The 24500-nt window shown below is 33.1% G+C and overlaps 1 protein-coding gene across 2 annotated transcripts in view; it reads right to left on the reverse strand.

Moving 5' to 3' along the window:
• KCNH7 (potassium voltage-gated channel subfamily H member 7) overlaps positions 1-24500 on the reverse strand; it is a gene marked incomplete at both ends in the record, with an annotated part of 466478 nt that overhangs the window by 17282 nt on the left and 424696 nt on the right. The window contains 3 exons of one of the 2 annotated variants that reach the window (XM_081261820.1): positions 7860-7941; positions 9755-9960; positions 12866-13118. In XM_081261820.1, the coding sequence (XP_081117946.1) occupies positions 7860-7941; positions 9755-9960; positions 12866-13118 (541 nt within the window). Of the gene's footprint in view, positions 1-7859; positions 7960-9754; positions 9961-12865; positions 13119-24500 lie in introns of both variants that reach the window. The other variant, XM_081261819.1, reaches the window with a different exon arrangement.

The following is a 24500-nucleotide window of genomic DNA, read 5'->3' on the forward strand; positions in this document are numbered from 1 at the left end:
ACCATTAATTCATATACCTACAATCTAATATAGAAAGGTATAGATAATGCTAATATAGATATTTGCATTGAATATACACCACAAATTAATAATCCATTTGTCTCTTTGGCTCAAGAGGCTTTGGAGAATCCATACAATTTCAAATCCTTACACATGTTTACCTATTTCATGGGTTCCAGTTTTAGTCTCTCTACTTATACTTGATTTTGGATTATCAGGGACAAAATTCATTAGTTAATATATATTTTTAGATTTAGTTATAACACTTATTTCAATTAATGACAAGTATTCACAAAATGTATAGAATGGGAAATTACTAATATTTAGTTCTCTTTGGTAGGATGGAGTGGATTACTCCATATGCATAGGACATAAGTCCTCCAGCAAAAATTCCAGATAAAAGCAGAATCCTGAAAAAAGGAAGAAAAAAGTAAGTATATTTGATTTTTTCTAGTTTTGTATGGAGAAAAACCCCACATTTATTTGTATGCTTTACTGGCCTATCATCTAGGTCATGTGAACTATTGCTTTGATGCAACTCCACTGAAACATCATTTTTATAATTCATACTAGATAAATTAAGGTTTCATTTTCTGTCATATAAAGTGAAAGTTAAAGTGACAATCTATTTGTGGATTAAAAATGGAAACTGCTTGGGTTTAGGCTGGATGTTGGCAGATGTACTACATGAAATTAGGCAGCTGAAATGCATTATAATTAGCCTCCAGGTACTTCCAGATTTGATGGGCTGCTCCATGCCTGCCTTTTTCTGCTTAAACTGAATCATTTGATAGACATTAAATAGTATTAGGTACTATTTTTTCTTAAAGCTATTTGTGATCTGTGTAGAAATAGTATTCTTTTTTTTATTGATTGTTCAAAACATTACAGAGCTCATGATATATCATCTTTCATACATTAGACTCAATTGGGTTTTGAACTCCCATTTTTACCCCAAATACAGATTGCAGAATCACAACTGTTACATACTCACATTATTACATAATGGCATATTAGTGACTGTTGTATTCTGCTACCTTTCCTATCCCCTACTATCCCCCCTCCCCTCCCCTCCCCTCCCATCTTCCCTCTCTATCTCCTCTGCTGTTGTTCAATTCTCTCCCCTTTTTCCCCCCTCCCCCTTGTCCCTCATAACCTCTTATAATTTTGTGTATCATTGAAGGTCTCCTACCATTTCCATATGCTTTCCCTTCTCTCTCCCTTTCTCTCCCCCCATTCGTCTTTGTTTACTGATGAGAACAGAAATATTAGAGAGTTTTTACATTTTCTCTTTTTCTAGAAGTGAGATTGTGTAATCACTAGAATCCATTATTTTACAAAGAATGTTTTTTTGCCTCTTTGTTTAAGCATCAAATTTACTTTCTGATTCAGATTACTGAAAACCTTGTTTTTTTTTATTTCTATAGGTTGTTCATACATCTCTTTCCCTTTTCTTGTCAAACAATTCTAAAACATTCCTAATTTGTTGGTGGGGGTCTCTCTAGCTAGCTTCAGAATCAATTTTAAATGATAGAATAATAGTGTCCTGATGGAGTGGCTGACCCATCCATCCTAGAAAACATATATAAAATTCTTCAATTTCAAAAACAATCTGGGAATGAACATTGGTGATTGCTTCATCTTTTATGGAGTCTCTCTCTCTCTAATTAGTTACCATTTTTCTTTGTCAGACCCTACAGGGGGACATAACCTTTCATCCAAAAGACAAAATTTTATGTACTTTCCTGGCATTTGAGTTTTATGTTTTCCACTGGTGACAATTTTGAGAAAAAACTGAGGAATTTCCAGTCAGATGTCTTACAACAAGTTTTCATTGGAAAATTAGAGGCTGAAGTATAAGTCACGTGAGATCAAGTACCTACGTGGTGTCAGATATATTGAAAAGGATCAAATAATATTTAAAAAAATATATAAATACAAGATTTCATTTTCTTAATGACTAATAAACAATGCACTTGGGGAGATGTTGGTCAATATATGTTGGTACAAAGTTTCAGTTAGGATGAATGAGTTATAGAGATTTATCATCTGATATAGTGACTACAGTTAATATATGGCATGTTTGAAAATTATTGACAGAAGATCATAAATGTTCTCTCTACACATATAGAAAAGATAAATATGTGAAGCCATGTGTGTAACAATTATCTCAATTGTAGTCATCATTTTGAAATGTAGGCAAATGCCAAAATATCCCATTGTACATCATAAATACATACATCATTAATTTTTGTCAATAGTACCTTCATAGACCTGGAAAAAATATGCATGTATATACTATTAAGAGGAATAAAACTAATCACTGTTTGTTGTTAAAGAAAATTCAGAGTCACCAATTATCATACTAATGTATTTAAGTGATTAGCTTAATAAAATTAGAATTAAAACTCTCCAATCTATATAAGTAAATTAATCCATATGTATATTTACCCCTTAAGTTCCTTTCATAGAAGTTATAAAAATGTCTTATTTTGGAGAAACACTCAAATTTTACTAGCTTTTGGTTGGTATCATCCAAAAGATACAGAGATACAGAAGATGATGCTAATTGTTATCCTTTGAAATGGGATGTGTAGTGAGTTCAAGTCATTTACACATTGTTCTCTGGAACATTGGATTTTTAATGAGAAAATGTCAGTCTCTCTTTACTCCTCTTAGGATATATATCTCCTAAGGTATGTGGAGCCATCCAAGCCTAGTGGAAAGAGGATTATAAACGTGTTTTCACCTTCATTTCCATCCACTTTGTTGCCACAGGCACATCCTTAACACTAATTTCTTGTTTGTTTGTTTATTTACTTAAATTAGTTTTTCATTTTTGCCAGTTCTTTACATCAATCAAGACTTACTGTGATAATCTATTAGCAGGAGTGATAAAGTCTTCTGAGCTCAGGAAACTGGTTTCTAAGGTTTCAAAATTAAGAAAGTAAAAAGGTCTCAATAGGAAAGAGAAGCCAAGCATTCTTTAACTTTGCATGCTAATGTCTCTCTTGCTAAGCATACTCGTATTCATTCTGACTCTATAAATTTTTTTGACATTTAATTGAGCTAATTATATGTCCTGTTTTTGAATTTTAGGGTTTTGGAAAAAGAATGGGGAAAAGATTAGAGAAGAGATGTTTAGAAAAAGGAAACTCAGTGGAGGTCTGATGAAGAAGGAAGGCCAAAGCATCTGTGCCTTCTGTCCTGAGATTCCCCTTAGATAAAACCTTAAATAAAGGATGTAGGCCTCTTCATGGTGTCCTACATCCTTTAATTAACACACACACACACACACACAAACATATGTGTATATATATATACATATGTTTGTGTGTAATTATATATATATCTATATATATGTGTGTGTGTGTGTGTGTGTGTGTGTGTAATTTTATATATATATATATATATATATATATATATATATATATATATATATATATATCTCCAACATCAGCAGGGATATTACATCATGATTTTTCACAATGTTAGAGAGTTTCCAATCAGTAAAGCTAGATAGAGTTCCTTCTAAATTTTCTTCTTCTTCTTCTTTTTTACTACTTGGTACCAAAAAATGAAAGATTCAGTTCTGCAAAGTGTGTAGAAATATTTAATTTTCCTGCTAAATCATCTAGAAAATGTAATAAAAACTTTAAAGGTAGCCTTCTTAATGTATGTAGACACTGCATTTAGAAGGAATTTCTATATGTCTCCGGGTTAACTACTGAAGAATTTTCTCTAGGAAATAGAGACAAAAATTTTAAAACAAAATAGAAACAAAGATAAAAACATAGGCAAACTTAGCATGCAGTGGGCACTCAATGACTCTTTGTCAAGTAAATGGGCAATTTATTGGCTCAGGCCTTTTATATTGCTTCCATGACTGAACTATTCTCTGCCGAATGGTATTGGCACCCTAATCAGCCACTAGTAGCTACTTTTCAATGTGCATTTTTTTATTTGTCCACAGGATAAATTGAGTGCTACATTCCAAATATTTGGTCATATAAGCCCTATCAATAAAATATGTACACGGGCATGAATGCATGAATGTTTAATGATACTTTATACATTTAATATACTCACAGACACGAGCCCTATGTATTTATAGTATAGTATAATAATAAATAGCTCCTGTGCCATTATACATGCTATTGTACTAATATTCTCTGTATATTATACTCTATATACAACACATAATTTAAAAAAATGTATATTTCCATGACACAATGGATCATGTTAGCACAACTCTGAAGACCACTCAAAAAGAGACTAGTTTTCAGAATTTTCCTCAATTATTTTTATCGTGTCCACCTGCCTTAACAATGTCTCTGGTACAGAATAAATCACAGAACCCTCATTTTTATTCTTTACTTTCTGTAACAGTAACATATTACTTCCCCCTTAAGAGCTTTGGCAACTCTTCCTACAATACCCCTAGACATGCAGATAGATCCTGGGTAACTCCCTGCCACAATTTTGAGAAGCCAACTAACTTCTTGAAGACTCCCTAAAAAATACAAGGTGTCTGACAACTGTCTTCTCCAGGAGATATAAACTTCATGCAACTCAAGAAAACAAACCACCTTCATCAGCAGATTCATTATTTTTCATCAACTTGCCAGAGATTCTTATTCCCATCTCTTCTTTTTAAAGGCCACTGTTTTGAATGTGAATTCCTTAGCCACACATGGTAAGCATTACAGGAAGGGGCTGCAGGTGAGGAATGAAGCCCACAGCTTCCTGTTGAATAGGCATCAGGTGAATGCAAGACTCAACCTCTTTCTGCCTTCACTGCACATGGTCTTCCTCTGATTCTTGTTGCTTCTGTTGATTGATTTCCCAGTCATTAGTAATCTCAGAATTTTGCTTTCAATGTTTTGTTTCTTATGAACAGTAAATTAACACTAAAATAATGAGAACATTTCATGGGACACTTTTAGTCCAGGTACCCACATGCCATTTACGATTTATTAGTGAGTCCTCTGAAAGTTCTCTGTTCCTATTCCTTATATATGTGTGTATTTTCCTTCTAGACACTGATTTTACATCAAGCAGTATAGAATACATGGTCACCTAAAGAGCATTAGACTGGGCAAATAGGTACCAAATTGCTTTCAGCAAATTTTACACTTGCCTGCAGCACCATGGAATCTTAAGAACTCTGGAATAAGGTTTTAAGTGCTGGATAACTAGAATAAATTGTGTTTTCACATTGTCCAATTTATGGTTACTCACAGACACACCAGGAAATTTCAAAGAGCCGCGAGTAGGCAAATCTTTTGCTATCTACACTTAATATAAAATGGACCTCATAGACTAAGCCTGTGATTAAAGGAAAAGTTTTAAACATCAATAGGAATGTCTGGTTGCATGAACACAATATAAATTTTGACATGCTTTCAGGGCCTTATCAGGAGATAAAATATTATATTATTTACCTTGAGAATGAGGAAATTGAATAAGATTGACAAAAGATTTAATAAATCTTCAACTGTATGGGGGACGTTATTATATAGACATCATTGTCAAGCTGTTCTTCATTTCCAGTGTGATAAAAATAGGAGATTAAATTCAGGATAAGGGATTTAGATTAACTCTGTGGAAAAACAGCTTGACAGTAATGGTTCTCTGATTTTAGAAAAAGTCACCAAGAGAATACAGAAAGTGATGGCAGAAAAAACTTATCGCCTGTCCATGAATGGTTTATTGTTCTACAATTGGTCAGAGGATTCAAAAGTTAGCCCAACTTTTCAAATATTTATCAAATGTTCTTTGCTGAAGTTTGGTCGAGAAAAAGGACAAATATATCAATAATCACTGAACACAATATCACAAGATCAAAGTGCCTTGGGAATTCATAAAAGACCTTACACCTTTAGGGAAATCGAGAAATAGTTCATGTCAAATATATAATTGGAAACTGACGAAGATTAAAAAAAGAAATTTGTGGTGAAAAAGTGGCATGTTGTGGCTGTGTGAGTGTGCATACACACATATTTGAGGACAGGGAGATAAATTTAAGGGAATAATATCAGCAAAATCACATAAACAATTTACATGGATGAGAGAGCAGTTTAATTCACTTGAAAGGTAGATCGAGCTAAAGACAGTAGATCATCTCCTGTTGGGAAAGAACTCAAGAGAACAGGGAAGTGAGTCTCGAAAAGAATTTCAATCAAAAGAAAAAATGGGAAAGAGAATTAAAAAGAAGATGACCAAAGTATTTCATTCATTCTTTCAACAGTTATTTGTTGAGCAACTGTTATGTATTACTGAAGCCAGGGAGCAACAAATATTTCCCAACTCCATGGAGCTTATAATATAGAGGCAGATAACATTGATTAAATAAGGATGCAAATAAGCCTATTTATAAAAGCAAAATAAAGACTGCAGAGATGATCAACTGATGGGGAAGGAGAGTGGCTGATGAGGGTAGTTAAGGGATGAGTAGTATTTGATAAGACCAAGGAGGTAGGCAGAGACCAACCTTATTAAGAGTACAGGAAATGGGAAGTCCTTATAGGGCATTGAATATATGTGGGTAACATAAACATAACAATATTTACAAAAAACCCTAGTGTGTAGCATAAATGAAAAGAAGGGTGAGTTTTATGTGGAAAGAAAAATTGGAAAGCTATTTCTGCATTTCAGGGAGCAGATAGTCGTATCTTGGTATGGGATAATGACTACAGAGATGGAAAGAAGTGATCCAAAAGGAGACCTGGTTTGAAGACTAAATGGAGATTTATTGGAGGTAGCTATAACAAGACCTATTGCCAGAGTTGCTACAAAGGTTGAGAGCTTTGCTCCTAGATATCTGGTTCATATAATTGATTGGCTGGCAGTGACATTTGCAAAAGTGTGGATATGGAAGGGAAGACATGTATCTCTACTTGAATTTAGGAAATGTTGAACTTGAGTAGCCTTTGAGATCTGAAGTAGATGGATTAGTAGATATTTTGATATACAGGATTGAAGATCAGATGCTCTGTGATTAAGATATAAATATGCACATCTCTTTTGTGATGGTCTAATTAAATAATAGGCATAAATGAGATAACCCAGGGAAAGAAAAATGTTGTAGAATGAGAAGACAAGAGTCTAATGTCTTAAGAAATTCTAACAACTGATGAATTGGATTACCAGACAATGATCCTGAAAATATCTTCATGGAGTTAGTGAGGGAACAAAGAAAATAGGACAAATAAAGTGTCACAGACACCAAGCAAAATTATTTAAGAAAAGGAGTGGAACTAAGTCATCATGCCAGATGCTACTGTGGGGCCAGATAAGGTGAAGACTAGAATGTCTGTGGAGTCAGAGGGGGCATGAAAGCTTTCTCTCATCTTCCTAGGCACACTTAAGTTTATCCCCATCTGCATTTCACCAAAGTGCACTTATTCCTGTGACAGTAGTCATTATTTGAGTTGGGGCCATCTCCTTCCCAAAGGAAGATGAGGACCATTTTCTGTCCTCATCCATGTCTTATACATGTGGGGCCTGAGGGGAGATTGAGATCTTGACCTAAGAGTCTTCCTTCCAGAACTCTCTTTTCAGGACTCTAAGGCATAGTTATTGCAACTATTCTTAAATGACTTCTGCTTTTTAATCAATCTGCTCTGTTTCTTTATCTGTCATGTCCTTGTAGATATCAGACACTTTTGTTAAATCGCATAATAGGAAGCTATTGATAAAAAATCAGAAACCATATCATTAGATTTTGAAAAAAAGCAAAGTATTTGTCCTCCTAAAGCCTGAATTACTTTTGAAATCAGAACTATAATGAGCATTTAAGTAAGAAGAGTTAATAACCACATGCTCTGGATTTAAACTTTAGGAACAGAGTAAATTACCTTTCTCTCCTTCACTTTCAAAGGACAATTTCCTCCTTCGCAGTTTACAATTTTCTCCTTCAGAATCATTCATGGATTGTGATCGTAGTAAGAGATCAGCCTTTGTTAATGGAACATGAAGATAAATGGAAGTTTACTTGACGTGAACATGGTGCATTATCAGAGAACTCTTCACTATTTCATATCATCAGAACCACTTTGAGTCTTAATTATTAGATTGCAGGCAAACAGCTACAATAGTTTACTTAACAGTTGTCTCTAAATTATAAAACAGAATGCTAGAATAATTCTAGCAATTTCACCATCTGATGGGGAATCATAGTAGAAATTATTTATTGGACATGTTTGGAGATGATGCAGTCTTTTGAAACAAAATATTCCTTTATGTGGGATGTGTTTTATGCAGCTTGGTAGAGTCAAAATGACAAAAAAATTCAAAACTATAGTTAGTCTCTATTTCTACACATAAAAAGTATAAACTTGTTTCAATTACCTATAATATTTAATTTAAATTAATGAACATCAAGTTAAATTTCACATCAATAAATATGAGAACGAATGCTGAGAGTCCTTTATTATATTTGTTCCCAGCTCCTCCTCCCCACTCTGAGAGTAATCTTTATAATATATGGAAGCTCCTACTTAATTTATTTGGGTGCTGCCTGAACTTTTATAAAAATAAGTACCTAAGGCAGATATTTGTTGTTTTTCAAGACAAAACCAGAATGAGGTTGGGGACATTTGTGATTGTACAAAGTACTGAATTAAAACCATTATTGGAAACATGCTCTTAGTAACTTGAACCTTTTACCTCCTAAATATTTTTTAATCTTTCATTGCTTTGAAAGGAGACAAGTATCTGTGCAGATGTATCAGGATTCTGAATGGCACCCTGGTGAACTTAAAAGATGCTTCTTTTCAAATTTCTCACAGCGCCTGGGGATGACTATCACTCCAGGGAGAATTAAATCTACTACATTTCAATACCTAGATATTGACATAAATATCTTCACCCCCACCCCTGAGAATATACTAGTGAGCACATAAATATATCTGCAAGTATTTAATGGCAAATACTGGGTTTCTGATTTAAAAAATTATTTAAAATTAGAGTAGGGGTTTAGGATTTGGGGGAGAAGAGGATGGAGGGGGATGAACCTGGTAATATATTGTGGATACCGATATACATTCTATGACCATAGAACAGCATTAAGCTCATGATAGCTCATAAGGACACATTTTTACAGTGGAAGAGATTGAGGGCTGAAGAAATTGAGGGCCTAAGAGCTGCACTCCCAAAATTCATTTTAGGTTAACTACTGTGTAGACTTATTTAAAATTTTATTTCTATTAGACCATATATTATTCATTCTATGGAATTAATTTTGAATCTATTGTAAAACCTGATTAACTTATACTTCTGTGATTTGGAAATTCTGTTAATGTGGACCTAAACTTGAATAAGGCAAATCTTTTCATTATTATTGAGAAGTGGTAAATGATGTGTGATATAAATAATAGCTAAAAGAATATTTTATCCTTTGTATAATACAGACTCTTTTAAAAGATTTTCAATAGTCTGGAATCAGGATTTTCTTAAAAATAATTGGCATAATGTACACTAAGAGTATTTTAAACCAATACATCACCTAAGAATTCCTGCAAGGTCAAATTTAATTGATCTGCTTAAAATTATTCAACACATTTGAAAATAATTAAGCTAAATGCCTTCTCTGTAACTCAGGAATTCCAATATTCATCTGTTTCTTTCTAAATATGCACAAATGATAAAATTTTGTTGTAATTTTTGCTTGGTTATTTTCAGAAGTATTTGTGCAATCCAACAATAAGATAAAATGTCAGAAATAAAAAAGAAACAAATAATTAATATGTACCTTTGCACTTTCATGCCTGAGGTTGAACGTCAACTCTAGGTTTGTTAGAAAGTGATCAGAAAACTCAGGATACATGTCCAAAACCTCTAGCAAGTCTTCCCGCTGAATCTTATGCAAGTCACAGTATGTGAGAGCTCTTACATCTGCATTAGACTTGCCAGGTTTGGCATAAAGATGAACCATTTCTCCAAATATATCATTTTTTCCTAAAAAAAAAGAAAAAAAAAAACAAAAGAAAAAGTAGAAAGAAAAAAAAGGGAGAAAAAAGGAATCAAACTTAATGTTTTCCTTAGAATGGGACCACTGATCTATGATGAAGCCCTGAGCCAAAGATTTCAAAGCTAAGATCCCACAGAACACATACATGACCAGCAAAGTTAAGGCAACTGGACTGGCTGCCCAACCCATAATATATTTGTCTAGAGGAATTTTGCTTCTAATTGTCACTGGTCCTGATAGAATATGTTTCATTTTCTTGTTTTGGTTCTTTGGTTAAGCATCTAAATTTAGCAAATGTATCTCCACTCAGGTATGCTCAGTGAAGTGTGTTGCCCTAAACCATTTTAAGGATAATTTCAAGTAGATTTTCTCTGATTTTGTTAACCCAGGAATATGAGAAAGGCCACAGTGAGTCAGATTTATATTCTTTGTGTGTCCAGAGAGTCCCTGGAGGTGGTGCCAACAAGAGCTTATACTGGAGCTCTTTCAACCCTTCAAGGATTAGGGAGCAGTCTGAACATACCTTGTTTCCTTTAAGAACTATTTTGTATTTGCTCTTAATGAATTTGTTCAATTATTTAAAATCTCTAGTTACATTTCCTCAATATAAATTGTGATGCTTTTTGTCATATGGCCTTTGTTCTGAAAGTGTGTCTTTGTTCTTCTGCAAACCTTGGGGCTAATTCAGTGTCTGGCTTCTGAATGATGAGCTCTCCCATCACTTCTGCCTAGACACACGCCAACTGATTTTTAAAGTCTTGCTCAGTGATAAGTACACAAATGACAGCAACAGCAACAAATAGTTTTTGAGAACTAAGTAGTTACCAGGTGCTCTATCAAATACCTAGATGCACTATTGTGTTTTATTCCCCCAAAAATTCAGGAAGAAATTTGTAATTATTATTCAAATTTTGTTAATACAGAAAGAGGATTAAAGAGGTAAACTGATTAGCCCAAAGTCAACATAGTTGGGTGAAGTAGAGGGAGGGAGAGAGTAGCCAGGACTAAATTCCATGCATTCTAACTTCAAAATCTGAAGTCTTTACATCCGATGATTAAATCTTTTATTCACAATATTTCCCCCAAATGTTGTGCCATTTGTATGTTTTTGAACATCAAGGTACTTATGTGATGTATATACTTAACAAATACTGACAGATCGATCACCTGATGATATATTACTTGTAAGATCATTAATGATAACATAAAATAGTTCTTTCTTATAACTACCCTGAAGCTTTTTTCATATTTAAGAAAAAACTTCCTGTGTATATTGTTTTAGTTTTTGGTGGCTAACTCATGTATATCCCACCAAGGAAGCTATCAAAGTCTTTTGCATAATAAGTTCTAATTAGTCAAAAATGCTGTAATAGTCTTATTTTAAATGATAATTTAATGGGAAGAAGACAAAATAGCATGTCTTTTTAAAAAATACTTATTTTTTTAGTTGTAGTTGGACACAATACCTTTATTTTTTATTTATTTATTTTTATGTGGTGCTGAGGATTGAACCCAGGGCCTTGCACATGCTAGGCGAGCTCTATCACTAAATCCTCAAAATAGCATATCTTCACCATATTAAAAAAATGACATCGAAGTGAAGGCATTAACCATAGCTTAAATACATACTCACCAGTCTTTTAAAAATGAAACGAATAATCATAATTTGTGAGGACTTTAGGTGGTGACTTACATGGAAATGGGAAAATAAAAAGGGAATATCTTGAAATTATTTAGTTTTGAGAGCTCAATATGGATATTATATTTTTAAAAAGCTCTGAACTGAATTAGCATGGATTTTATATTTCAATTCGTTTATATGGATATAAATGAGCAAATAGTAAGCCACATTGACAGCTTAGCAGCACTCTGCAATTACTATTTTATAATACAAGAAAGCTTGTTACCTTTTCACAGAAGCTATGGCTGGCTGTTTTGAAGAATAGGAACATAGGAAGCATGCACCATCCCTGGCAACATATCAGGACAGGCTGCCAAGGTCAAAGCTATGCAATCCTAACTTCATTGTGTGGCCTTGAAGTGATTTAAAATGTTTTTAGTCTTTGCTTATTGGATAGGAAACCAAATTGCATACATGGTCAGTTTGAGGAAAATATTAACAAAATTATTAAAATATATATGGGACCACTCAAACATTTTCTTTCATGTGTTTAGATCATCTGCTGTGCCATACTCTGGTTCTACACAACAAAAGAGAAACCAGATAACATCCCTGTCCTTTGGGAGCTAACAATCATATAGGAACATTATGAATTGGGTGACAGGAAACCACTGCATTTCATGCTCATTATTAAAATGGGGATGCATTTAATCAAGAAGGGAAAAATGAAGTTTTCCCAGACTTTGGGATCAGTGTTGTCATGGGGAGAGTGAGACTTAAAGTTTAAGATTTTTGGCTTCTTTCTGTTCTCTTCTCTTTTCTACTGACATAGTAAATATGTGAAATTCATCAAAATGTAAACCTGGCTCATGACAGGGCATTGGCACATGCAGACAAGTATGTCTACAACATTATATATTTTATTTTAAGATGTTAAGGGATCAAGCATGAAGCCAAGATTGTCTAACATGAAAAGGAAAATGCTGACTATTTTCATATATTTGGCCTCAAAAATGAGAGTAGGTGCCAAGAACCCAAGAGAATCATGGAAGCTTTTACACACTGGAGAAAAAGTGAGACAGTGAAGCAAATATATTTTCTGCAATGTTAATTTGATTTGAATGGACTTTTTAAATAAAACTTTAAAATTACTAACCAGAATTAAGAATCCTTATAAAAAATGTATATTGGTCCTTTTAGCTATCATTGTAAACTATTTATTGCAATAGCTAATACCAGAATTTGTCACTGTTCAGCTTTGAAACACTTACCCAGAATAGCTACCACAATGTCATCTTTAAGGATTTCAATGGAGCCTCTGGATAAGAAATACAGTGCAGTGAGGACATCCCCACAGTGAACCAGGGTGTCTCCAGGAGGTGCATGAGTGGTCTTGAACTTCATTGCCAAAGCTCTAAGGCAACCTTTGCTTGCCCCCCGAAAGGCTTTGCAGTTTTGTAGCAAAGTCTGGTTCAGATGTAGACAAATGTCAGCTTGTAAGCATTCTGGGAAACCCTTTAGGACCTGAAGGAAAAAAATAAAGGGTTTCATACTACCAGTGCACGAGGTACCTCAACCTGAAATAAAATACATTTCTTGCTCACAGAACTGCAGGTGTAGTCATTGTCACACAGGAGTTCTTACAATGATTCTATCTCGCCTACCTTAATGAATACTAAGTTTGCTAAACATGTCAGAAATTTTAACTCAAATACTCCTTCTCTGAATTAACTGCAGGCATTCAGACTCAACACAAATGCTGTCTCATTAAAATGTTATGCCTACAACTTTTCACATTGCTTCTTCTCCCTGCATCATGTTATTCAGTATCATACCGTGCACAGATGTAATGCAGTGTGACAATTAATAAGACATAACTAATGAAAGGCAATACAACTAGAAAGATAATCAGCCTTCTGAAGGAGTTTCAAGTCAATTCAGATTGCCATCTCTGGGATATATCTGAGTTATAATTACTAAAAATGTTGATCCTGGAATAGCCATGGTATTTTCAAATGTCATATACCAGGGAGTGCTCTTAGTTTAACAGTATGTGGCTATTTATGTTTCCTATATACATTATTAATATTAAATATTTTGATAAGCATTGAAAATAGAGAAAGGAAAGGAGAAGAGCAAACATACTTTAAAAGTGTAGCTTAATTTCCAGAAATGGAAATTGTGCAGGCATTTACAGTGCATACATAAACTTCTAAAGTGCTACTGTTTTGACAATCTATTCAGTGGTTAATTTAAAACTTGTGGAAGAGATTAAACAATATCTTATGACAAGTGCTACTCAATTTGAACGGAATAAAACTTTGTTATTTTTATGAAATTCCCAGGATACAACGGGTTGAAGACACTCAACTCCTGCTTTTTTTGTGTCTTGCTATTTTAGGAGTCACATGCAGATTTTGATTTTTATGTTGACTTTCTCCTGCCAGTATAAATAGTATGTGTTGAGATGGAAAGAGGGGGAGTTACACAGTGCAATTTATAGTAGAATAATGCAATTTTGGGATTTTTTTGTTCAACTTTGGTATGCTATTTTAATCATAGCATATTATATTTAAAAGTAATCATGAATTGTTTTTAAGGCAATTCAAATATATCTGGCCAAAAGAGGAACTTCAAATTAAATCATATTTGAGTAAACTTACAATTATTTATATTTTCAATATTCAAACAGCTATAGAGATTCTCCTTTGATAGGATCATCATGTAATGTAATTGTGATATAACATGAAAGAATCACTAAGAGGTATAAAGTCCAACAGTCATAATGGTCTGCTCTTGTTTTCTTTGTTGTATAGAGTTACCTACAAAAATGGGTAGAGGAGAAGCCATGGAAATGAATTTTGGCTATGAATTGCCATAGGTTGACTCTTGTGCAAGTCACTTCACCCATCTGTTTCTTTTCCATGAATAAGAGTCTTTGAAATTAGCCATAAGTTATCAACAAATAGCATGCCATTTGTAAGAAACTGCTCAACCACCTCTATGCCACTCATACTTTCATCCTGAAGATTCTCCACCTGGTTCAGATCTAAAAGCAAGGAGTCCTTCTCTGGCTTCCTGGGTTCCTGGGCACTCATCTGCAAACTCTTCCCTGACCAGTAACTCAGTCTTGCTCTATTTTATTGGATTCTGCCCAATTTGCTTGCTTGGACTGAAGACCTCACCAATGAGACTTGCCTACTTTTGGCCAATTTTGAATCCAAAGCCAGGGATTTTTTCCCCCACTCTTGGATGGAATCCTATATCAACTTAGCTATTCTCATGGAACCAGTCCTCTAGATCACTGATCCCTTTTACCATCTAAACTACCACAGTGGATCCTTGTGCTGCCAGACTAGATTTGAACTAAGTTTGGACACTGTTTTCTGAAATGTCACTTTAGTTGAACGTTGTATAGGAGAAAAATATTCGAAGTAACTGACCTCCACATATGATTTACGTCTCTCTGAAGCACCACTGTTCACAAATGACCACAAATAAAGATGAATAGAGTGTTACACCAAGTAAAAAATTAGATATGTTCATCTTTCTCTTAAGACACAGTTGTAATAAGGTTCAAGAAGGTTTTTTATACTTCACATAAATGAGGAAATATGTTGTAACTATAAACTGGAATAATATTAATGAGCATATAGCTGCTGTTTCTGGCATTTTCCCTGAAGACACACTGTGTATATTAGTCTGGTTATAGAATTAAAAAAAAATGAGAGAGAGAGAGAGAGAGTGTGTGTGTGTGTGTATACACATACGTGTAAGCATGCTTTGAGTTGGAAGGCAGAGATGATATGGAGATGAGGTTCCTTATTTCTTTGAGTGTGTTATATAAGCTATGGAGTCAGGCATGAGCTAAAGTCCTAGTTCTGTCACTTACCAGTTGTATGATTGGTTGAGTTGCTTAACTTCTCACAGACTCATTTTTTTTTCTCCCTTGTGTGTGTGTGTGTGTGTGTGTGTGTGTGTGTGTCTGTGTGTGTATGTGTAACTCAGGAATGCTCTATCACTGAACTAATCCCTGACCCTATTTTTATTTGTTTATTTATTTATTTTTTTGTAACAGAGTCTTGTTAAATTGCCCAGGCTACCCTTGAACATGTGATCCTCCTGCCTCAGCCTCTTGAGTCATTGGGATTACAGGTGTGTGCCACTGTGCCCTACTCAGTTGCTTCTTTTTTAAAATTAAATTGATCACATCAACTTCACAGAATTTTTGCCACAATTAGATATGATGAGGTATATAAACCATCCGATACATAGTAGATAGCTAATAAGTGATTTGACTTTGACATCATTTTTTTTGTCACCCAAATTTATTGTTCCTGAAGAACTGGTATGTTCTCTTTTGCTGGAAATTGAGTGACATAAAGCTTACTAGTTTTTTTCCTTTGGTCTTCCTGGTTAGGAAATTTTCCACTTAGTTTTATTTTCTATTGACTCAGCAGAGTTTAAATGCTTTATGCTCCATGTATCATCAATTTAAGAACTCTGTTTTCTTGTATCTCGCTGTGTTCTTGTTTCCTATTTCTGCCTTCTTAAAAGTCCTGGCTACTTACACTTAGATTTTCACTGTCTTAAATCCTTTTTGAAAGTATGCAGTTAAGAAAATAAATTTACAAATATGTTCTTAGAATTCCAGTATTCTTGAAATCACCCACAAAACGTTACGGGTACATGCAAAAGTATTTCTTTGTTAAATGTCCTCAGCTCACTACATTCATTCTATTAGAGGTGACACCCATGGCAAAAGGTTACATAACATTGGAAGAGTCATACAGCCTTCGTTTCCAGGGTAAGTTACACAGAGCTCACATGAGCTTGTATAGATTAAGGAATGCTTGCGTGGTGTTAGCTCTACACTAATTTTCTCTGAAATATTCTTAATTTAGTTACATCAGTCACTTAATAGAAACTCAGTAAGAGATAACATTCAACTAGTTTAGTATTATATGAACCCCAGTTTAAAGACATTTGAATATGAACAACCCAACAATAACAATGAAGCAAGAGAGCATACATAAATCAAACAACACTCATTAAAGGAGTCATATAAAACAAAGGGGGAATAAAATGATTAAATAATAAACAGCTACCAAACATTAATTCAGAAGTACTCAATGTCATGTTGAACTTCTCTAAAAGCTAAGTATGCTGACATACAGTGGCATAAAATTACTATTGGCAATTACCTAGTGTGCAAATTAAAATTTTATGTATACTGAAAAACAATAAAAAATATTTAGGAATGAATGAATGCTGAAGTTAATGTAAGCCTGAAACACCTAACTTGATAAAATATATTAATTGAAGTGTGTGTCTCATTAACTTTTTAATCAATAAACCCTAAAATATAAGTTTATAAATTTATACTAATAAAAAAATTATGCTACCTATTTTAGGTATTGGGGCACTAATGAAAAAGAAGTTTAACTCAGGCATATGACAGATCTAATTTAAAAACTATGTCTGATTTTTAATCAGTGGCATCTGATCAGAGAAATATTATAATTAGTGGATTTTTTTTCTGTTTTGAACATGTCTTTATTATTTCACATTTCAAGAAGAAAAAAAAGAGGTATTTATTTCCTTAATCAAATTTTACCTGGCTGCTGATAGAAAAGGATTTCTAAAAAAAGTTAAATATTCACAATATATTGATAATAAGCTGTTATTCTTTCCTCAAATTTAAGACACAATATTCAATATTTTCTGTTTCTTAGCCTGATTACAAAATACTCTTTCATGGTGGGTACACTTTCTAGATTGTGTTTGGAAAAGTGCCAATAGTTGAATTTTTACCAAAACCCTCTCCAGGTTTCTTTCATAGTATTGTATTTGTTTTGAAATAAATCAAAATGTATTCTCTAGTATATATCTCATAGCCTGAGAGTATAGAAAGTTGGTTTATGTTGTAATAATGTTTTTTATTCCTTTCGTTTAATGTAGCTATAAAGGGGAAATTTCCCAGAGGCAGGCAGAACAGAGCACATTTAGAAAGACAGTCAGAGTGTGGCAAATGGTCTCCCTAAATAGCAGATTAATCATATGTACAACTTTGGTGGCTGTGTTAACTGTCATTAGGAAATTTTCTAGGGAAATTCTCTGGGTCATTAAATGTACTTAAATCTTGACAAATTAGGATCAATCAAAACACAAATTAACACTCCCTGTGAAGCACTAAACCTTAAGCATGATTATCAAATAGATTATGCAAGTAATATATTAAGTCTTAAGCTCTGCCTTACAGGTCGGTTTTAATATTTTATAGCATTTCCTGATTCTGATAGACTCATTGATTTCTTTTGATAAATATTTAGCATTTGTAAGATAAGGAAGCTTACTTTTTTCCATTTGTAGAAGTTAACAGAAATGTCCTAACAGCATGGATTGTGTTATTTCTATATAATTCCAGATCATATTTATTTCTATGGTTAGGCATTAAGAAATAACACATATATTTCATGTGTCCTTGGTGATTTCATGTTTATACTACATTTTAGCCACTGACTATAATGGGTGGCCTCTGTAAGAAGTTTTAACCCCACATATACATTTTACCCTAGTTGAAGCTTAAATTGCTTCAGCATCTACTTTCTTATTTTAGCTTCATGCAGCTCATAAGAATAAGAACTTATTTTATTGTATAAGGCCATTGTGTCTGGATATATTGTTGGGAAAGTAGAGTATTGTGAAATACACGACTGTGGGAATATTTATAAACATTGAGAAAATAAATTTTTGGATATAAATTATCAACGTTTAGCATAAAGTTTATATCACTTAGAAAATAAAGCATATGGGAGAACAAAACTCCATCATACATGGACATGAATAATGAGAACATGAATCCTGAACCGGTTTTGGTACTAGTAAAGGTTCCTTGTAAAATGAAAAGAAATCCTTCCTACATCTTCCCCTTCCTTTTCCACAACTCCAGCTAAAAGCATAACTGTGACATATTTACTTCTTTTCAGAAGGCAATGTAAACTTTAAACTGATTCAAATTAGGGTAAGAACAAATCAGAGTGTGGGCAATGCTGTGTGGGCTGATGTGATTTATTGCTTTTACACACATGTCCTAGTTACCCAGGCTCTGAAGTCCTTCTGCTAATTCAGCAAAAGCCAGACTTAAAAAAGGGTGCCTCAGAATTTTTGAAATGAGATCTCAGGGGAAACCTTGGAAACCATTATGGTTTTAAGGTGAATAGGAGGGATCAGCTTTGGAGGAACAGTTTCAGGATCTCTCCTCTTTATCCCTACTCAATTAATTGAGAGAGTTGGTAGTGGAAAGGATGAATGGAATATGACTACAGGGGGTTCAGGTAGATGTTTGCAAATAGCTCTTTCCAAATTAATAGATTATAGATGACTTGAGCTTGTTTACAGAGTAAGAAAGAAAGTGCCCTCTGACAAGTGATAAAAAGAATGTTTTAAAATATCACCTTTAACTTAAAACAGTATCTCAAATTTGAGATGATTTGATGATTCCAGAAACATTTCTCATGCATCATATTTTAAAATGATTTTTGTTTTGCATTCATCCCATTTTTCAAATGTTAAAGCCAAGTCACAATACCACAATACATTAAGGGATTTTATTTGTGAAAGAACTATGATTCCAAACTTAGTCCAGAGAGTCTTCAACTATTTTGACTTGCCGTAGATGTCCATTAAGTTGAATTTCTAAAGTTTCTAACAGTATAGAGAATCAAAAAATGTTTCCTGTTTACTTCATTTGTTGGTTTTTTACTTGTTTGGGGTATTTGTTCATCAGAAAATTTAAGGCAAGTTGTGTGCAATGGTACACACCTGTAATCTCAGTGTCTTGGGAGGCTGAGACAAGAGGATGGAAAGTTCAAGGCCAGCATCACCACTTAGAACTTATCTCAAAATTTAAAAAGGGACGGGAGCAGTGGTGCTGGGGATGTAGATCATTGGTAAAGTGCCCTGGGATCAATTCCCTGTGCCAAAACAAAACAAAACAAACAAACAACAACAAAAAATAAGGAAAAGAAAATTTAAGGCTAAACAAAAATAATTGCAGTTGTTTTCTATGAAAATCGATAGCTATATCTGTTATTGTTCATTTAAAAAAAATGGTAAAAGCTTTCAAATAGAAGGTTCTCTTCCTTCACCCAATAATGCCCCCACCCCATAATTGTATTGCCTATTACTTGGTTCTCTGAAGGTTCCAGGTACAGTTGTATCTGTACATTTCTGCTTCCACCAATATTGTAGTACATCTTTTATATGTTTAAGTACCTATTTAGGCCAGCTGTGTAGTGAAATTACACAATTCAATCATATAATACATAAAACAATAACAGTTTGCAAAAATAAAGGAAATGTATTCCTTCCCAATAATGGGAAGCTGAAATCTTTAAAAATGTTTTATAATGGAAAGTTAATTTTAAGATATCTAAATTAGATGTGGGCTCTTATGTACTTGAAAAATAGAAATACTTTAGTCCATAAACTCCAATTATAATCCAAAAAGAGAGAAAAAAATTCAAAAATTGTCTACAAAATCAGAAGTACTTGTAAACAGGAACCATAATATGATAATCTTTTGATTAAAGAAGAAACACTTTGGAAAGTAATAAAGGGGAACATTTCATATCAAAACCTGTGGAACCATAGAGAAATTTCTATTTAAAGGAAAATGCCTACTTTTATTTTCTTTATTATTAGAAAAGATAGATGTAAACAATGAAATACCTTAATATTAAAAGTCTTTAAAAATAATAGGGTAAGTAAATAATAGGATAATCCAAAATATGAAATGGGAAATTATTGAAAGCACAAGCCAAAAAAGAAAAGAATAGTGGCAAAAATAAAAAATAAGCCAAGTGAAGTTAGCCAATTCCCAAAAAACAAATGCTGAATGTTTTCTCTGATATAAAGTGACTGATTCATAATGGGGTAGGGATGGGGAGCATGGGAGGAATAGACGAACTCTAGATAGGGCAGAGTTGTTGGAGGAGAAGGGAGGGGGCAGGAGTTTTGCCATGATAGTGGAATGTGATGGACATCATTATCCAAAATACACGTATGAAGAAATGAATTGGTGTGAACATATTTTATATACAAACAGAGATATGAAAAAATGTGCTCTATATGTGTAATAAGAATTGTAATGCATTACACTGTCATGTATTTAAAAAATAAAATCAATTATTGGCAGCCACTATGAAGTCAAACAACAACAAGTGCTGGCGAGGATGTGGAGAAAAGGGTACACTTGTACATTGCTGGTGGGACTGCAAATTGGTGCAGCCAATTTGGAAAGCAGTTTGGAGATTCCTGGGAAAGATGGGAATGGAACCACCATTTGACCCTGCTATTGCCCTTCTCGGACTATTCCCTGAAGACCTTAAAAGAGCATGCTACAGGGATACTGCCACATCGATGTTCATAGCAGCACAATTCACAATAGCTAGACTGTGGAACCAACCCAGATGCCCTTCAATAGATGAATGGATAAAAAAAAATGTGGCATCTATACACAATGGAGTACTATGCAGCAATAAAAAATGACAAAATCATAGAATTTGCAGGGAAATGGATGGCACTAGAGCAGATTATGCTTAGTGAAGTTAGCCAATCCCTAAAAAAACAAATACCAAATGTCTTCTTTGATATAATGAGAGCAACTATGAACAGAGCAGGGAGGAAGAGCAGGAAGAAAAGATTAACATTAAACAGAGACATGAGATGGGAGGGAAAGGGAGAGAAAAGGGAAATTGCATGGAAATGAAGGGAGACCCTCATTGCTATACAAAATTACATATAAGAGGTTGTGAGGGGAATGGGAAAATAAACAAGGAGAGAAATGAATTACAGTAGATGGGGTAGAGAGAGAAGATGGGAGGGGAGGGGAGGGGGGATAGTAGGGGATAGGAAAGGTAGCAGAATACAACAATTACTAATAGGGCATTATGTAAAATTGTGGATGTGTAACCGACGTGATTCTGCAATCTGCATTTGGGGTAAAATTGGGGGTTCATAACCCACTTCAATCTAATGTATGAAATATGATATGTCAAGAGCTTTGTAATGTTGTGAACAACTAATAAAAAAACCAAAAAATAAAATCAATTAAATATTAAAAAGAAAGAAAGACACAATAAAAATATGTTAATCTTTCTACAAGCTGTTTAAGGAAAGAAGAAAGCACAAAAATATACAAGTTTGGGAGTGAGATAGCAGATGTGTGTGCTGAAGCAGAAAAGATAAATGTAGTATAAGAGAAACCTACATGCAAAAATCTTTGAAAGCTGAAATGAAATGGATGAGTTTTGGACAAGACAGAAATTACCAATATCACCTAAAGTAAAATAATTAACACATTAGAGTAGGAATGGTGACTACTATTAAAATTACCAGAACCAAATGATTTTACATTTCCTTTGTAATGTTTAAAGATCATATAACCATTGGTCATTATAATATTATAATCATTATAATATTACAGTGATGTTGATGCAAAATTATATATTATAATATTATAATCATTATAATATGGTATCGAAGTTGATGCAAAATTCTAAAAAATTACAAATCAGTAAAATCAGACATATTTTTTAAAAATCTCTTTTTAAATAAGATTTATTTCAAGAATGTAAGGATATTTTAAAAATATTAGTCATAATGGTGAAGCCATTTTTATTAAAATTATTTTGGAGTTTCTAGTGAATTAAAAAGCTAATAAATAGTTATCTTTATTTAAATGATGAATTTATTTCCTTTTTCTAGTTATTAAATCTTTAAGAGAACTCCCCTCAAAGCAAATCAAAGCAAACTAAAGAGAACCAAGCTAAAGAAGAAAAAAAATCCTGTCAGAATGATGCAATTTGTTTAGGTGGTTGGAAAGAACATAGGTTTACTTTTTTTTTTTAACTCCATATTACTCATAACTAGGTAAAAGAAGAAATTTATGGAATTTTTCATTTGATGAACTAAGCTATACAAATTTTAATGATAATTTTAATAATAAAGGTGAGAGTTTCTGGGAAGAAAATGATAAAACTTATGGAAGGTAAGCTTATTTTTTAAGTCATAAATCACTGATTCTCTCCCTTGCTACATATTAGAGTAGTCATACAAAAAACTGATGCTCAAAATTTGCTGTAAGCAATTTTTAGGAAGCAATGAGATTTGTTCAAAATATTTCAGATCATTTTAATGTGCAGCTAACATAAGAACTGAACACTGAAATTCCAAAATTTATAAAAATAAACATAAAATTTACAAAAAGTAAATTATAACAGGCTTATAATTCATTCTGTATTTTTCCTGAGGAACACCTTGGGGGAAAAAAAAATAACCAGCTAATGACAAACATTAGCGACCTGTTCCTGATAAGCATACTAAGGCATTTGTTATTGGGGCAGTTCCTATCTGTGCAGTGTTTTCATCAAGATATATCTAGTCTAAATTGTTTATGCCATACAAACCTTTTGTCAATAGATTCATAGATTTTCTGAAAAATGTCATGTGAGCTATGTGATGTACAGAGTAGAAAATGTGCTTAATTATCGTAAGTTTCTTTTGGCTAAAGTGTTGTATCATCATGTACTTTATATCATCACTTACATCAATTTTAACATACTTTGTTTAATCTGAGCCAGAATTCACACTAATATGGGAAGAAAGGTCTATATGCTTATGCCTTATGATGTTTAATATCTTTGAGATTTATTTGTAAATCTTGTTACTGGTTTATAATATTTTATTCTTTTAAGCCAGATTTAGCAATCTGACCTTTGGGTTGTCTCAAAAGTTCAACATGAAGTATATTGCAATTGAACAAAAATAATCATCTATTTTATGTGGAAGAATAAAAGCTCTCAAATAGCCTAGAAAAAGAAAAATAAGATTAATAAGTTATCAGCTATTAAGCCACGGTATATAGCCACAAAGGATAAGCTATTACTGTTATAATAGAAATGGACAAATTGAGCAGACTTAAGAGTCTAGATGTGTATCTCAATTATATCTTATAATTTAATCTATAACAGTATTTTAATTAAATGGAAAATGGCTTATGCAATAAATCCCACTAGTGCTAACTTCTATTCATGTAAAAGAAATCATTTAAGAAAATAGATTTCAGATTATAAGGTTTTCTTCATCATATAACAAAATTTTAAGGAAAATCTATGAGACTACTTATGTACATAGTAGGGCCTTCATAAAATATGAAAGGATTCCTGAATCATATAATAAAAGTTGACTCATGGAATCATATTAAAAATAAAAACAATCACAACATTTTTTATTCAAAAGATCTGTTAAATAGAATCAACATATTGAAAAGAACAATTTATAATGTAGATCACAGATAAAACATCAATATATGTATATATATAATTTACAAAGAGTTCTTGTAAAATAAGAAAAAGATAAAAAATAACATAGCCATGAATATGTAATTCATAAAATACAAATTCAAATGACACTATACTATCTACTGTATATCACATATTATGTGTTATATATATTGTCACTTAAATTTTTCAAAAGGATGCTCAAATTCACTTGTAGCAAGGAAAATGCCATTAAAGTGACAACTATTTCTCACATATTCCTTAAACCAGCAAAATTGAAAAGAACTTCAGTAAAGGGAAGAGGAGGAAATGCCAACATTGGTAGTGATGTAAATTAAGAAACACTATTGGAATATAATCTTACAAGAGCTATTAAAATTAAAAATACAATCTTTAGCTCAGAAAACCTTGTATGGGAATCTACACACAAAATAAAAGTATTAGTAAGAGCCAAGTATGGTGGTGAATACCTGTAACCCAAATTAATCCAGCTACTTTAGAGGCTGAGGCAGGAGGATCACAAATTTGAGGCCATCCTTGGCAATTTTATGGGTGTGTGTGT

Source organism: Spermophilus citellus (genome assembly GCF_964194105.1).
Source record: "Spermophilus citellus genome assembly, chromosome: 11".
Taxonomy (NCBI): Eukaryota; Metazoa; Chordata; class Mammalia; order Rodentia; family Sciuridae; genus Spermophilus; species Spermophilus citellus.